The 18,607-nt window shown below is 35.2% G+C and overlaps 1 protein-coding gene across 1 annotated transcript in view; it reads right to left on the minus strand.

Moving 5' to 3' along the window:
- Window positions 1–18,607, minus strand: part of LOC139964653 (uncharacterized) — a 124,107-nt gene that overhangs the window by 79,281 nt on the left and 26,219 nt on the right. Inside the window, exon 3 of the mRNA XM_071966440.1 lies at window positions 16,219–16,279. Within this exon, the coding sequence (XP_071822541.1) occupies window positions 16,219–16,279 (61 nt within the window). The remainder of the gene's footprint in view (window positions 1–16,218; window positions 16,280–18,607) is intronic.

Below are 18,607 nucleotides of genomic sequence, written 5' to 3' on the forward strand. Positions count from 1 at the left end.
CTCAAAACTCACTGATTTTTGTCTATTTACGAATTACCATACTTACCTGTCTCCAATACAGACGCACTTGGATATCCACCCCAGCCTATCAAACCTATCCATCTGTCTAACTGTACTCTGCTGTAGCCTATTATGCCATGACGGTCATGACCTCATATTATTATTCCTTTTATCATTCATGTCTCTATAGTACTGTGTCTATTGACGAGAGCTATTTCTCCTCCAATCACATCCTCAGATAACATTCAGCCAATGCTCCCCAATCCGGCTTCCTTCGTCGGTGTCTTATATTATTATCAAACCACTGTTTGGTATGATCGACTCAAACACTCAAATAATTTATTGATTGGCCTCTAGGGTTGCCTTCCTATCACCACAATATCTTAGGAGTAATGGGAATTAATTATTGATTCTGCCAAAATACTACTGTGAACGCCATCACAGTATCCAACGAAATTCTAGGAGGTAATTCTTTACCCACTCGGGACGGATAAAAAATCCCTCTAATCTATTCCTATTATCGTGAGAAACTATTTTGCAAAGCAGCTCCTTGCCAAACTTGCTTTTGACCTCCCTATCATATCGTATATATAGGCCAATATCCTACAAATCAAACCTTTAATCAAATATGTTATGTTTCTTTGAATCATTTGAGACCATTTTGGTAATGAAGCTGAAGATATAAGTCCAGGAGGATGGAGAACAGGTAACAAACAATGCTGATCAAGATCGTCCTCAGTATATTGGCCTCAATTTCAAAAGGGGAAAAAAAGAGAGAAATATATCTTGTTATTTGGTAACTGTAGCATGTACAGTGTTACTTAACAAATGTTTATGGATCCACTTTTCTGACTATCAGATGAAGTGATGAAAACAGCCCATAAAACAGTAACTCTTATGTATAGTAATAGTGATGCAGAAATTAGAGGCCTTTTCTGGGCAAAGGAAAATTACTTTCCAAAATCAGTCTGTCCTCCTTGCCCTCTCTGCATTCCCTCTACCTCCCTCCCTCATCTCATTTTCTCTTCATTCCATCTCCTTATTACAATCATCCACCAGCACCACCTCCCACCCGCCCCCCCCCCCCCTATCCTCCCTCTCTTTCCCAACCCCATATACAATTCATTCCACTTTGTTAGTTTTCTTCACAACCAACTTAAATAACTGCCAAATCTTTTGTCACTTTTAGTAGACGTGAATGTTCTTTTAACCAATCCAACTGGATATGAATATTCATTACAAATCCTTGGTTCTACCTTGTTGACTTGCTGTCACTTAAATTACCCCCCTGATGACCTCATTCAGAGCTAATTTGACCAATGATCTATCTTTTATTGCTTCAAGATATTCAAGCTACTCCTTAACGATAAAGTTAGGCAGAAATACAGAGGCACAAAATCGATGATTGATTCACACCTGAGCAGTTTGTCTAGAATATCCCTTTAGTTACAGATATGGAAATCCGTGTGCTGTGGCCCCAAAATAGCCCCTGTGTAAATATTTTCTTCCTGCAACTTTTTGCTTTCAATTTGTGGTTTCAAGGTGTGTACTAATAGAGAGAGGCTTAGTACAGGGTACAACATATCCTGGTTTAGACATGAAAGCAGCAGGTTACATTTTAGTGTGTTAACCTTAACAAGTCTAACCCTCTTTCCACCACAGATTCAAGCACATTAATTGTGTCATAAACAACTGGATGCTAGTTTTTTCGAAAATAAATATTTTTTCTTTGCATTTTATAACAAAATTAAAGCATTCCCTGCAATTTCTTTTAATGGGCGAATTTCCACGAGGAAAGAAAGACTAAGGTAGAAACAATTTAAGAAAGTGATTCCAATTTCCATGATTTTCCCATGACTTTGGACATGACATTGCCATGACCTTTGTTTCAGGTTTCTCATGACCATGGGATCCTTGCATAAATAAAATCCTGATGTATTTCTTTACACCCAAACAGAACCGTCAGCCTCTCATTAGCCTAATTCATTAATGATAATCAAAACATCCAGTTATTTTTGCTATTAGGACATTCATGTCATACACTATCAGAGTAACTGTGCTTGGGTAACAACATAAACTATATGGATACACTGCAATTTAATGTTCAGTGTAAATTGAATTATCATGCCATAAACAAATTTACCCATTTTGACAGGATGTTAATTATATATATATCTCCATGAGGTATCTGTTTCTTTTGGTTTACATTTCAATTCACCATACACTACCAAATCCACCACCTTACAGGGGACCTCAGGATTAATCTGCGTTCTAAAAATAACAAATCTCAGAGTTGCATAGCTTTAGCAGATACACCTGTAATGTGACAAGTTCTCCAAAAGTTACTGATACAGAGCTTTACAAGCAACGATACATAATTGTCTCCAGACTACATTTGCACTTTCCCTCATACCAACGCTACATGACGAGAACTGTTTTAGCACTGCGCCCTCTATTCCTACTTCCGGGACACCGTCCCACTTTCCCCTCCATCCGAATCTAACATTCAGAAGTGAAGCTACATGACTTTTTGTGGGAATTTTCGTTTTCTATGTTTTTTATGTGTAATATTTCTACCGTAGGTAGATGGGAAAGTGCGAATGTAGTTTGGAGACATGATCAGAGAGGAGCGAAGTTAATATATTAACTCTTCAGAAATCGCTAGTTTGAATTGCAACGAAAACTTCACAATGGTAGATTGGAAAGGAAAGGAAGAGTGCAATGACCTGAAAGGGTCTGGGGAGGGGAGAAGTGGGGTGGTTCCAAAATGGTACCAATTGTTGTAAGGATGGTAAGTCAGAGTGTAAATGTATAGCAAGCAGGTAATAGAAGAGTGAAGTCAAGTAGCATATAAGTTCTTTAGTAATTAGTTATTAACCACTTTGACTCAAGTCTGTGTGTGGATTTCCACATGCTATTTATGAACTCGCAAAAAAAACAAAAAAACACAGGGATAAATAATGACCTTCTGTTGCTATTGAACTATCTCTCAGTACTAATTACTGAACCGAGAATGCAAAATCATCATTATAAACTAAGTCTTGATGGAATATTTCCAGAGATTTATCATATTTTAAAAGGTGAATATCTTGTAATCCAGCATAAACAGAAATATTCACACTCAAATTTGTCTTTTTTCTTGGACTATATAATATGTCTGAACTACAATTTTACGGCAGGGCTTCTATATGATTGTTGTAAATTTGCTAAGGAAATATCAAACTCAAAGTATAAAGTTGATATTAAATCGTTTTAATTGTTTATTAGAGTTTACAATGCAATTTGATTAAGATTAACAAAGTCTGTACTGATGAGCTTGCACATGGCATCATCAATTTAACCTTAAAGGAGCCTTCCAGGTATTTAATAGAACTCAAATTTTAATTTCTTCTTTTTTGTCCTATATATTATAACATATCAAGGCTAATATTTTGCCTAAAGTCACCCTTTTACTATCTATCATACCAAAATATTATAGCAAAATAAACATTAACCGCAGCTTTATTATCATATTTAGAACCGATTTAGGGTTTCACTGTCCTCTCAATTTTAATCTTTCCATTGTCGTTTGAGTCACTTTGATCAACGAGATTCCACGTCAGGGAACGTCACTTGTCGTATCACGGTTAGCAATTTGCCATCCTTTTGTCCCGTTTTGGTCAAAATAGCAAAGTTCAAACCTTCCCTATTTCTTTCCACCTGTTAATTATTACTGGAGATACCGCCACGACTATGTTTTAACTTCATGACAACCATGAGTAAACTTTCATTTGGGTTGTCATTCTGATAAGCCAAACCTGTTCTTCAGCCAAGAGCTAAATTAATCAAAATCTGGGGAGGAGGAAGAACCCAATACAAGCAGCGTTCCATTCGTTTTGGCTCAGGGGATAGGTCGTGACAACCTGAATGTAAAATGGAAGATAGAAGGTGACAAATTCGCCTCTGGAAAACAGGCCAAATCACAACACCTCAATTCCTGACTACGTTTGCCATTTTTCTCTGGGATTCAGAAGATACGTGAGAGGGATTGCATCTAGATTAAACTTCATCACAGTTTTCATTAATGTGACAGTAGGAGGCAACACATCGCCAAACTTTTTTACTGGTTTTACTCTTTAAAAATTCACAAAAAAAGTTTTTAAGAAAATTTAATTATGTGTAAAAGTAAGTTGGCCTGACATTTCGATCCTAGCAGGATCTTCTTCAAAGGCTAAAATGATCTTCTTCAAAGGGTTAAAATTTAATTATCCTTGATTAAGGATGCCTGCCACATTTGACAGCTGGTATCGTGGATGTTCTCTATGTACCGTTATTGAATGTGAGATATAAATCACTTAAAAGTATTTTCTTTAATTTATATATGTTATGTCACACTTGTGCCTTAATTAAAGCTAGCACGGTCTAATGAATATTAATGCTGCAACCAGAATGCTCAGCTCTAGGCTTTATGATGCCTTTGCTATAGCTAGATCCCGGTTAATAATATAGAAACTGGGTTAAAACTGTTCAAGGAAAAAGACCACCAGTAGCTGTAGAAAAAGACCACCTGTAGCTCTGTGACTATAATTGCAAAAGTATTTGTAAAATGAGGGTTTTCAGTCACGCCCTAAAACAACAACGGGGGCAGCGACGGTCCTTTCTAGTTCCGCAAAACTTGATAAGTTGCAGTCTCTGAAATCACTGAGGATTTCTATCGAAGAATTTTCTCTGATGGAATATATTTCTGGGCAGAGTACCAACACATTCAGTAATTCATGCATAGTGTGACGTATTCAAACTAACATACCTGCATTGGTGACCAGCACTGTTGGAACCAATACGAAAGTGCCCTCTGCAGAAATGCTTAAGACAGAGATGCCAACCTCTTGACACAAAAAAACAGACTGAATATCCTAAAAAATTAGATTTTGGAGAGAAAAATCAGATTTTCACGAAAAATCGGCACTACCACTGGCCCGTTGGCCCCGGGCCAGTAAAATGTTTAACTGGTAAGAACGGGCAAGTAAAATGTTTGCTTTTTCATTAACATTTAATGAGAAAATTGTAAAGCTGCCGATTCCGCATATTTCCCGCCCATGTAGGCTTGTTGTTCAACGTGTTTGTCGGGGTTTGGGGGATTACTTGTACATGTTTCTATGCTATTCCGCTTCCTTTAAATTTTTTTTTTTTTTTGAAAGATGAAAAATTGTATTTTCAAGAGGCAATATCGTATTATCGTATTTCACTTGTTTTATAGTACTAAATACGATAAAATCGTACTGGTTGGCATCTCTGTTAAGATCCTCATTGGTTATACTCACTACAAGTGGACATTAATAATTTACCAAGAACTCAGTAAGAGGCAAATTAATTTAATGAAGCACTTTCACTGTCTTCCACTTCATTCTAGGTCATTATACCCACGAGTTTTCAAAAATCTATCACATTAACGAGTCAAGTACCTTACAGTTAATTGCTAGCTAATGCACTTTGATAGGTTGTGACTTGGCAGAAAATTGAGCAAATTTGGGATTGCCAGTTCCTCTGAAAACAGAACCAGCTGAGAAGATTTAATATCACTATGCTAGCCAGCTATCGTCTCACCTAAATCTCAGTGTATTATACCGCCCTATCTGTCTCTCCAGTTAACTTATCCATAGTTTGTCCTGTAAACCGACCTACTTTAATATTTATACACTGACTGTAGCAGCTGCAGTAGTTAAGGGGTGTGAGATGACAGAGAGATAAAGGATACAGGCACCATTTGTAAGCTGGCTAAAGCATCTACTTGTCTATCTGCAGAGCCAGGCAATTGGATTGTGTATCAATAAAGCATCAACAGCCTTAAGTCACCTATAATATATATATGCCCGTCTATGATAACCACATTTTATGATAGACTTTCTCCCAATTTGATATTGTTTATATGCTGTCATTCATTTCTTTATATATCATAAACTGTAATAAATATTTATTAGTCAAATATATTGCATCATTTCACAATAGATTTAAAGGAATCATCAATTTCCCTTTTTTTTTTTTAGATGCAAAAGTTTGGGAATTGACATATGAGTATGATTCCACCTTTAAAGGGGAACAATACAATGTGAACATTAGCAATGGGACATATAGTTATTGTCAAGCTTTGCTTCTAAAGTTATAGTGTTTATGAAACTTTTAGATTTTGACCTCTGTTGACCTTAAATGACCTCTGACCACCAAAGACAAACTTGGGTTCTTCTTCTCAATAATATAAAAGTTAAAACACTAAACCTTTTTTGCGTCTAGTGTTTACAAGGCAAGGCATAAAATACACATCTATACACATCCCAGTCCACTCCCTCCCCCCTCCCTCCCCTCCCCCTCCCATCATCACCCACACCATCATTTTACTTTTGCAAAGTATCACTTTGCCTTTGACAAGGAATCACAAAGATTACATGCACTTTTGTTGTCACAGAATCCTTCTTTTTTATATCTTTGAGGTCATATTACACACTCTACAGGGTTTAATAATGATTAAGCTAATCCTAACCACATTTTATCACCATCATCGCTACTATTAAATCTACTCAGCTGGTTTCGTGATATTTCTAACATTACAATTTTACCATATTTCAGATCACAAGAAGTTTCTTGTGCATTTATGTTTAGTCAAAAATATTATGAAAATATTCTTCTCACCCTAAAAACAAATGAGTATAGAAAGAGCTGATTATCTCCAAAGCTAGTAAGTTTAAATATGACAAAATCTGACGTGATTCTTAAATATTGAAAGTTGACAGGGATAGGTAAATATTCTAATTTCGATGCTTCTATCATTTCTTCTGACATTACTCTATATTCATACTCGAGACTGGAAAATTCTATAAACGAGATCTCCTTATGCAAAATTTCATATGCAGAATATCAATTAATGTAAACATGAAAAATACAACTTTTTATTTAAAAACATTCTTGCAATAAGCGATTGGAAGAAACGTTTCTTTACACGACAGAAGTATGGAAGGTTAGACAAATAGGTCGTAGTTTAATCTTAAATTGAGAATAATTGACTTTACTTACTCTCCCCTTAGCAAGTCCATCCATCTTGAAATAAAATCCACCAATTCCAGACAAAACTTTGTCTTATAAACAGTTAACCAACGCTTCTCAGAGACATTCTTCACATTGTACAAGAATTAACATTCCAAGCTTGAAGCCTTTTTTCTCCTCTTTTTGTTATATCCGCTTCCTTTGATTGTTGATCCATGATTAATGAAGAGAGTGATTCTCGTCTTTTCAACATACCTGCTACAAGTTCATATCGTTAAGCTTCCACAGCCATCGATAAATAATCGAAAACAAAAGAGCCAAAAAAAGAGAAAATTTTCCTTCCAGGTATAAAGCCGATTCTGACGACTTATTCGATGTGAGGTAGAATTCTGTCATCACGCTGCTGAATTGATCAATCAAATGACGGGTTTCGGAATAGTCAAACAGAATATCACAGAGCTAGTTTAAAACTTGATGTACTTTAGTGAAAAGGACATTCAAAGATAGATTTGAAATAGCATGAAAACACAACAGTAATTCAACCCAAAAAATATTAAAAGAATTCCAAAGAACTGTTCCAATGTTCAAATTTTCCATAAATAACCAAAATATCACAAGCAAAAAAAAAAAAGAAGCACACAAAAGAACCTTTTTTTTTTTATTCAAACCCAATCAACCAATATGGTATGTATGTTTTCTTCATTTTTCTTTTCTCCTTCCTATTGTAAATTTCAATAAAACCGCTCTTCATTTAGCCTCTGAAGAAGATCCTGCTAGGATCGAAACGTCAGGCCAACTTACTTTTACACATATTGTAAATCTCCACACATTTCTGAATGTGCCACAATACAGGAAATTTCATCCAGACAGTTCATGAATGTACTTTTTCTTTTCATTTTCCTCAAAATTACGACAGTGTCTTCCTATAAAGGAACAACACACCAGTATACTGACCTAATATCTTTTCGGTCATACTGAATGCAAATCAATACATTTCATGACACACGAGCTTAACACGTACACAGTACATGCCACCGAGAGTTAGCTGTGTTCATCTTCAGAAGACGGTTTTTAAAACAATAAATATATTCCTCCAAACTAGAACTTTATCCTATGAATGGAATTTCACTCCTAACAGGAGATACCGCCATGAACAAGCTGTATATACTGAAATATTAATCTGTCCCTCTAGGTATTATTTCAAATTTCTCGCAGCAAATTAACCACTTGAGAATCCTTTGGTTTATTATTCTCCTTCCTCAAACATCCATCCACACAGTAATCCTTGCAGAGAGTTAAACCACTAGGGCAATCCAAATTCACTATATCAACAAGTTCACATCCCAATTACCATGCACCTAGGGGTTCACGTGTACAAATAACTGCACCATTAGAGAGAGAGAGAGAGAGCGGTGTGTAGAAGATGTGTTGCCCGCAGGTCTGCATACACTTGCAAAATGTTTTAAGGAGATAGTAGTAGTACTGGAGTGGGAACTAATCAGAATTAAATTAGAAGCACACTAACTTATCAAACATTTCCCTGCATCTGTTTACGAGTGCAGTTTTTTTTTCAGTCCATCAGCAGTTGGCAATAAAAAATCTTCATCGAATGTACCAAAATCAAGATACGACGTCGCACAAACCAATCGGGAGGAGATTTTAATACTTTACATAGACGATAAAAAGATGCCTTAGAGACATTTATCCCAGATAACTGATGAAGAAACAATCTAAAACATCTCAAAAAGAACAAAAATCTCGAGACAAGTAAAAACACTTGTGAAGACAAGAAACAAGTCCTACACGTGCAAAATTCTCTCCTTGAAAATTCAAGCTGTTCATTCTTTCCGTAGATCCATATCCATATTTTTCATGAAATATAAGATTGACTAATTCAATTTGATGGACACAGCTGAAGTTCTACAGACTTTGATTTGCCTCTAAAAACTCCTCTCTATTCCCTTTCTTTCTTTTGATCACATGATTTACAAGAGCAGAGTAAACTCTGATGACATCTTCCTTGATATTCACATCCAATCTCTCCTCCGTCCTTGAAGAAACGTGACCCTTTACGCAACTCTACGCAGAACTCCATTAACCAATCAGCAGAGCCACTGAGTTGAGGAGAATTGATAACGAAAAAAACAAAATCGGGTACAATGTCCCCTCCAGGCTAAAGCTAACATCAACTTGAAAGATAATAATAGCTAGCTTCGACTCAAACGATTCAATTCAAAACAGATCTCATCTGGTTTGTGTTTATACAAGTATTATCTCACTGGATGTTCGTACGTACCAACAGACAGCTACACACAACATTGAAAAATGCACATTCACCACGGTAATATGCATGTAGATAGCTTGGCTAAAAGTGTAGACCAAATAGAATGGCTATAGCTAGGTTACGAATATCGGCCTCTGTAATTGAAAAATAAAGGAATACCAAGTGACACGCAAAAATGACAGGTTTGATCTAATTTTACTTCTCTTAATTTACCCTTGGGGCGAAGTATTAAGTGCCCTGATTTCAATTGAGGTACTCTTCTTCGTTTCTCCGAACTCTCGTGATCGCCAAAACCATTGATCGGATAGTTCGGTCCTGCTATGATTTGATTATCGAAAAGGGCAGCGATGTAGACTTTTTTCCGCTTTTTTGCACTTGTAATGCAGAATTGGATGGAATCGTTTATAACTTTTCATTGACTTCAAAGCTAGAGAATGGCATAATTACATGGCACAGAATCTTCTACATTTGAGTGAGAAAAAAATAAGCTTAAGTGGATTCCTAGATCCTGCAGTTAGTAGTATAGTGCCTGGAAACATGATACCATCAACAGTGCTTGATCAGTGCAAGGACAATGAATAGGGGCTAAACTATATAAGGATCTGTTTCAATTAATTGTCTTATGAAACAAGCAAGCATAGTGAAATATCAAATCACAATTTATTACCAAACGATCTCATATTTCAAAATAATTCTGACGGTTTTCTTCATTTTTATAACTTTAGTTCAAAGGTGAACAATTGTACAGTTTTCTTAAAATGTAACTACTAAGATATGTATGCTTTAATGCTTCAGTGGTTTATTCAAAGGATAAAATAAAAATTCCCTAGCAAGGTTTTGGAATACACATGGTGACGATATTACTTTAAGCTGATAATTGGTTTCTACTAGCATAAAGCAGTGCATGAATCTAGCTTTGGGAATGCGGGAAAGAAAAGTGACATTTTGAGGAGTGGCTACAAGAAACCTTGGAAGCAACTTGTCCTCCAACTGACCTAAGCAAGACTTATGCACAGCTGCAGACCCAGTACTCAGACCCAGTACACACTGCAATACATCTCTGATAAGTCTTCATCAAAACAAACAGCCAGTGTTGAAGTTTTTTTTCGATTTGGTTAAGATTGCTAATTAAAGTTGCACTTCTTCACAGTTCCATGCGAAATACTACAAGAACTACATACTGTAGTTTATAGAGCACATCACATGTTCGTTGTACTGTACTGTGTATTCAGACGTACGAATTACTCGTCATGTATTAAAATTACCTACACTTCACAATAGACAGCCTCTCCATGACCCCCACCCCCCACCCCCCCCCACATGTGCCCTCATGCATCAGTAACCTTACTGACATTAATAAAACAATAAACAATTACAATAGAAACAAGACAAAGGACCACACAACGTTTCTAAATATATCTTTGACCTATATTTTTTATTTTTTACCGAGGGTAAGGACGATTCTGTCTGTAGATATATGAAAGAGAGTGCAAGGTTGTAAATATATTTCCGAGTGTGTTTATTTGAGTAAAGGTGTACTATGACATATTTATAGCTATGTAAAATTCTCACAAATACATTAGTAAATTTGACAAAAACTATGAAAGAATAGACCAGTGTATGTAGCCATCAATAATACCTTAAACAACAAGACAGGTTTTAAAGTGAAGGGACAGATGTAGCTGGAAAATTTCTCAAAGTGTGACTTAAATTACTTCATGCAGAAATGAAGTAACTATTAATGATTGCTTAAAATTCATCGTAAGTCTTCAAATCATTGGCTATCCTCAAGTCTGAGTAACTTGGGTCATATTAAAGTTCTGCAGTATCAGTACACACAAATCATGATCAAATAGAAAGGGGGAAAAGAATACCCTAACGAATGTAATTAATCAAATTAACTTTCCCCTAAAGCATATCACCACTACTTGTTCCAATGATAGCAACGTTTCAAGTCTGATCATATATTATATACTTGCAAAGTATTCGATGGAAAGAAATACATGACTGTCACATCTACTTGAAGAAATAAATGAAGAGAACGGAGAGAACTTTGTGAATGCAATCATTGTTAATATTTGTTTATAAAGACATAAATATGACCAGATTAAAGGCATCATTAATAATGATCTAACTGTAAACACATGGCAGGGACACCACACTTTAAATTATCTGAACAAACGAGCATGACTTGCTGTTTGCATCACAAGCGCTCACTTCTGCTTTGATTGTAGCTCGAACGTTAAAACTGCAAACAGTTTTTTCGCCTCCATCGTGCGTGTAGCGCCCCGCAGGAATCAATCTTTGTTAACTGTTCACTGCTGGTTCACTGAACGTTTACAGAAGATACAAAAAGTATTTTTGCCAATCAGGTATTCCAACTGATCAATCTACATTCTCCTCTAAGCATTTTTTTTTCTTTTTTTCACTCAAAGATCACTAATGAGATAGTAATTTACTGTATCATTTAACTCTGACAAATTTTGTCACTCAAAAAGTTTGGCAAAGTTAGTCTTATTGACATGTTATGCCCAGAGCAATTTCACAAATTCTGATTGCAAAAACAGATGTGATTTTGATGATTTTGAAAAGAAATTTCGGACTGCAGCATCTTGATGGCATTGTCAGGTAATTAGATTACAATAGGATACAAACTTTTGATGTAACAAGATATCATTCTACGGTACTCTAAGCTGTTTTATCATTCCAACTTGAGGGGATACTAGACACATGTGTCCAAACTAAAAGACTGACAGAGAAGGAAGGAATATCAATAGGGGAACAGTGCCCTCTCCCCCCCCCCCCGCACCCCCCTTCCCGCACCCCCCCTCCATGCCAACAGCTTTGCCTGATAGTAATTACAGGCATTTATGGAAATACATCAGTTAAGAGCATACGGAGGAGCAAAATAGAATTATCATTCCAAAGCAATAAAATCTCAAGGTATCAGGTGCGAGGTACGATATGCATGCATGCGGAATAAATTAATGTTAACATTTTATGTAGCAGTTTTCAGGCTTATGAAACTCAAAATACTTAGATTTTATGTATTTATAAGCTTGCCAAACTATTTTGAATTATCTTTGTAGCTACCAGTGTATTGCATGAATTTTCCTCTTCATGAAATACTTAGATTTTATGTATAACAAGAACCTGCACAGCATTATTGCATTTCTAGAAACAATTTTGCCTATTTGTGTAGCAGTGTGGGAATTCAACCAAATTAATCCCTGAGGGAGAGACAGTTGCATGGCTTGAAAAAACTAGGTATACTAGAGAAACCTTATCCAAGATTCCATGATTCACTAGAAATTTAATTGGTCATAAATTATGCATATGTGAATAAATTAAAACAGAAGTGATTTTTGGCCATGGATTCTGCTACTCCTTTTATATCTACATTCATAAATTGTGCAGGAGTTTCTCTAAACAGCTTTAGGGCAGTTCCTTTATTTTTTCTATTTTTTTTTTCTGATAATGATATTGAGGCCTAATGTGTATCTTTAATTATGAGTATCATTTTTACTCAATTAGAAATGGAGGATGGAGTGGGGAGGGCAATGAATTGGTATAGAGGAACCATAGAGGGGGTATCTAAAAGAGAAGAGAACCATTTTTTCATCATTAAAGAGTATACAGGCTTATTCAGACCATTGCAACATGATACCATTTGGTATTTTGATATTGTACAGTAGACTTGAGCAAGTCTGAAAGGATACCATATGATCACATATGTTTAATGATTTTTCTTTATTTATTCCTTTATTACTTTATTTATAATTTTTTATGAGAAATGAGATTACAGGTGTTGTTGCTGAACTGATGAAATTTCAAATTGGTCACAATTAACACATGAAAAGGTAAACCAAAGAGAAACATACAGAGTTCACCCAAGAGTGGCAGTATGACATCTTAAATGGATGCACTCACAGCCCTGTGACATATCATTTGATACTCCAAAACTTACCTGTCTTTGCACAAATCATGCAGTTTCATAAACTGCCAGTAACAGTTCAAATTGCACACCCCACTGGTACACTTCTGCCCCCCCCCCTCCCCGTGCCCACACTTCTCCCCTAACTTTCTCTTCAAGCTGAATCAACAATTCTGAACATTTGTGATAGAGTTTGTTTAATCAGTATGAATCATCTTGGTTTTAAATGTTTCTGTAGTCTTACTGTATCATTTTCTGGACCACTAGTTGTCTACAAGATGTTCAAGCACTGACTTAGTACAGTATTCCTTCAAATTTTCTATGTTCTTGTCAAGTTATAAAGCGTTGTTTTTTCCCTAAATTCCACGATATATCCCAACTGGATAAAAGATTTTTTTTAAACTGTTTAGGTCGATTACGAGCACCTCTATCAAATACAGTAAGACACACATGTATGATGATTAGTGTTTGATTCTCTTTTTTAATTAGGGAAAAAATATTAACTGCCATAGGATGAAACTCTTTGAAAAAACAAAAGTCTTGAAAGGACTTTACACAAAACTGTGTTTAAAAAAAAAACACACCTGCAGTCTATCATTGTCAATATAAACTATAAATGTCAAAATGATGAAAATCAAAAACTTGCAATAATTTTCTGCCTACCCCCATTTTGACCTCTACTCTTCAATTGTCTTCTTTTTCTATTTTTTTATGTTTTATTATAATTTTTCTTTTTCTCTGTAAACAACCTTTCTTAGTTACAAAACTGTGTTTTCTCGATGAAATTTAACCGAGCAGAAAATGAAAGCACCGCTGAGAGAGGTTCATGCTTGATATAAATCCACGGATGATGAACCTTAGAATTTCAGTCTACTTTTTGGAACCTTTCTTTGACAAAACTGATTCTTAAAAATCAATGACTGCTTAAGGCATCAGGCTTTGGTCAGTTCAAATCATGAATGGCACCTTATGGTTTCTCTTATTTATTAAGTTTTCTTCAATTATATTTGTTCATATTTGAAGCAATTTCACAAATTATAAAACTTACTGGTTTATATATTTACGAGTGACCCACTTACCTCCCTACAAGAAAAGGATACTTATCAGGCTGGAAAAGATCCTTGGAAGTGCAGAAGTCCTGATAGGAAACTTCTAGAGTATAAATCCAAGGTAATCCGGGCGAATTTCGCGAAAATTTTTCTAACTCCGAAAAACACATTGAGACACTTTGTGGGTAGAAAAATGAAGGAAGGCCATTTGGGCCAGTGAGGGTGTACAGTGTTAAAAGATTACCAGGGCATTCTAGACACGGTAGAATGCGGTGCATAGGTTGTGGGGAGACAGGTAAGTGGGGAACGAAGTAAATAGACTGATACCTATAAGTAGCTGGTATTCATTAGGACAGTTTTTGATGTTGTTGGATTTTTTTTTTTTAGAAAGATTGCTCAGCTAAAGACAGGTAGAATTTATAAAAAATTTGGTATTTGCCAATAAATAGCACAATTCAGAAATGAATGATTATCAATCAGAAGGGATAGTACTGCATAGTAGCAGATGTTAGTATACATATTATCAGTCAAAAATGGAAGGGAAATTACTGATAATATCCCTCAGATGTTAGACTATTTATTTATTATCATTCAGATACATATGAAAGGGATATCATTGATAATGTTATAAATATCTGAGACTAACACAGTTAGACACTTATGAAAGGAATATATCACTGGTTAATATATGGATGTTGTTCATATCAGACAGAAGTTTACAAAATTTACATCACTGACAGCATCCAATATCACAGATTATCAACCTGAAACCCATGAAAGGGATATACCTGACAGTATCTATGTTATCAATTATCCAGTCAGGCAATTACGAACAGGATATTACTGACAAAATCTGATATTACAGATGTACAATGAGACTCTCATGAAAAGAATGTCCCTGACAGAACGATATTATTATCAATCGCACAATTGTGAAAGGGATATCACTGATAGTATTGATGAATTATCATTGATTATTAATCTAATGAAATTTAAGAATTACAAAAGGGATATAAAAAGTCAACTTATGCAGTGATGGAAATAAGTTTCTCTTTACCATCACCACAGTTGCTTTTTCAGCTCCCTCAGAAAATGCTTTTATTCAACTACTATCCTGGCATTGACAGTATTGATTTTTACGGCACAACATGTCAAACTAAGAACAAAATTTATCCACCTCCTCAGCTTAGAAACAAATCCGGGGGGGGGGGGGGGGGGGGCAACTGACAAAATATGCCATTCAGTGAAATGACATATGATTAAACTACTTACATCGCAGTTTTTGAAGTATAAGTATGTATAGGAGAATACCACAGAAGTGGCAGAAGAATTTTGGAAAAGAGAAATTGAGATCTTTAAGGCAGATTGATGGCTTAGTTAAATCAGAATCCATGCACAGATGTCTACATAACACTTGCAATATCAAAGGAAAATGTGTTCAACATTCCAAATATGTATAGCTGAAAATAAAAGTTGATAAACTCAAGCAAAATTAAAGGAACTTTACTTGACATGTTTCATACAAAACTTGACTCTATACTGTTGATACTTCTTGAGCCCCCAGAAAATCAAGTTTGTTTCCTATTTACTCCCACAAGTAAAAACCTTTAGGATACATTAATTGAGAATCAGTATAAATGTTGGTAAATATTAGTGGAGTGTTAGCTCAGTGGTTAACACCGGTGCCTTTCAACCATAAGGTCCTCGGTTCGAGTCACTCCCAGATTAACGTATGTCGTCCAGTTACAGAGTTGTTGACAATTAACAATTCATAATCATGGACGTTAAATATGAATGTAAGAGTCGGACTTCGGTCGGCTTGCGGCTTTGATAAGCCAATGAGTCTTCTTCGCGAGTTCCTGCTTGCAGGAGGATCTAATATACATACAAATATATTTCAATAATGTAGCAAATATTTTTGATTTTAGTTTGATTACCTCCTCCTTTGATCTCTTCTTCTTTTTGTCTTTCTTCCCATCTTTCTTGTCATCTTTTTTCCTGAAAAAAAACAACAATAACAACATTAATGACTTTCCAAGTAGAAGACCCAAAAAATGGGCCTCTCGAAGTTTGCAACAACAGTTGTAAATAGTCCTTCAGACCAAAAAGACTCTGCAATTAGTTGTAGAAGATATTTGTGGAGTTGTTGCACCTTTTCTTGGGTTTCTTCACATGACACATTCGCATCCCCTTCCCCTGAAAAAACTAGCTTAAAATATGGTACGCCAGCCCCTGCTGTATATAGAAATGAACTAACCACCTAGGCCCTGTCCCCTCACCCCCTCCCCATCCCCCACTTGCCTTTCCACTCAGAATGGTTGAATGGAATCAAAGAAGTATTATCAGCTCCTGTCAAAATTGAATTGGTTAAATTTCAACGTTGCTTCATTTCATATTCTCTAACAGGTTTAAACCTATAAGAGATGCATACCCCAATAATAATTGACAGGAAGACACAAAAAAAAAAAACATCTGTCATTATTGAAATGTTTGAATCATTTTTGACAACAACATGAATATACCGAGATCTTTTACTGTCAATGGAACGATGTTTGAGGTTCAAAAAGGTATTAAAAATAAACCCATCACAAATGATCACATCTGGGGGATTACTTAAAGCTGTACTTTAAATTGATATCCATTATAAGAATAGAATACATCCATTATTTCTCATCACAAAATAAATTTTCACTTGTCAAAATAGCTAGGCTTAGTGTCTACAAGCAGTATGATAGATAATATAATATAACATGGATGGTTCAATGGACTAATCGATATGCTGATTTGATAAAGAAAATATTTTTAAAAAAAACTTCAAATTGATTCCCATCATATTTGGTATTAAAGCTGATGTTACAAATCATTGTTCTTAATGAAGAGACATAGACATAAGGGCAGATTTAAGGGGCAGAAAAAGTATGAAAAATGTGCGACACCAATTCCTTACAGATTCAGCTATTGGTTTAATGTGTTATGTCTTGTTTTGTTTTACCAGTTATGTTATGTTTGTACCAATTCATTCGATGGAGAGTGCAATTTGTATTTAAGAGATTAGTTAAGGAAGATAGATGAAGAAAGTGTCTCTGTAGACTGGTAAGAGAGGAGCAAAGTCAATTCTGTAATGTTAAACTTCTGTGGTTAACAGTGACAGAAGATATCTTTCATAATTTGTACTTTTACAGAGAATGTGCTTACAACCCTCAAGGTATTCATTCACAGCAGATGCCATACAGAGATGCACTCTCAATAGAGGGCGCACTGCCAGAATATATCTCTCAGAAACCTTACTTTTTGGCATTAATTTCATAATTTCAGTAGGCTCAGACCAGAGTTATGGTAAATGTACTGTGTACAATTAGCAGCTAGCATTGTAATTAATATGAAAAATTGGAATAAGTGAAATTTAGTAATTCAGCACATTTAGTAGAGAACATTGGTATCAAAACTGGGTCATTTCCCTGTAGGGTGAGGAAATCATCTTGTCCAAGGACTAAAGTAAGCAGTCCATTGAACTTACTTTATATTTATTGACACAAAAAGATGAAAGAAAAACACAAAAACAGTCATGATTACTTTTTGTCGTTTTCCTCTCTCTCTTATTCTTTTTCTATCTCTCTCAATTTTTTCTTCGTCTTTTTAACATAATTCTTGTTAATGAAAATGCTACTTATAAGTGATGGGTTTGTTATTCTGTGGCAAGTTAATAAAAAAATTGCAAAGCTAGTTTGCCACTACATCTGTGGCAATTCCAAGGACTTCTTTTGAAGTTCCTTGCACAGTCAAGGAAGCAACTCCAAAACAGGAATTATTTCAGTCAATTTCTTTGGACAACGAAAATCTTGAATCGACAAACCTACTGCTTTCATTACAGAATAAAGTGACAAAGCGCAGTGTTTTTTCCGCCCTTGCTGAAGGGAGAAAAAAACCTGGCCTTCACCTTTTGTGCAGTACAAAGTGAAAGAGCTTCTCTGAAATTTTTCTTTTCCTTTTTTTTTGTCTCTAACATTTACTTTATTTACTACTGGGAAACAAACCAAGGTTTACAAATTACCAGTGGGACAGTCTACATGGCAGAGTTTAGATATTGCACTGACTTCTAATAGATGCTTTACATACTGTGTACTCATCAAGAATGTCAAATGTTTGCCTTTTGTTGCATTTCTTTAGCCAAATATATATATATATATATATATATGTATATATATATATATATATATATGTATGTATGTATGTATATATATATATATATATATATGTATATATATATATATATATGTATGTATATATATATATATATATATATATATATATATATATATATACATA

Source organism: Apostichopus japonicus, chromosome 23 (genome assembly GCF_037975245.1).
Source record: "Apostichopus japonicus isolate 1M-3 chromosome 23, ASM3797524v1, whole genome shotgun sequence".
Classification (NCBI taxonomy): Eukaryota; Metazoa; Echinodermata; class Holothuroidea; order Aspidochirotida; family Stichopodidae; genus Apostichopus; species Apostichopus japonicus.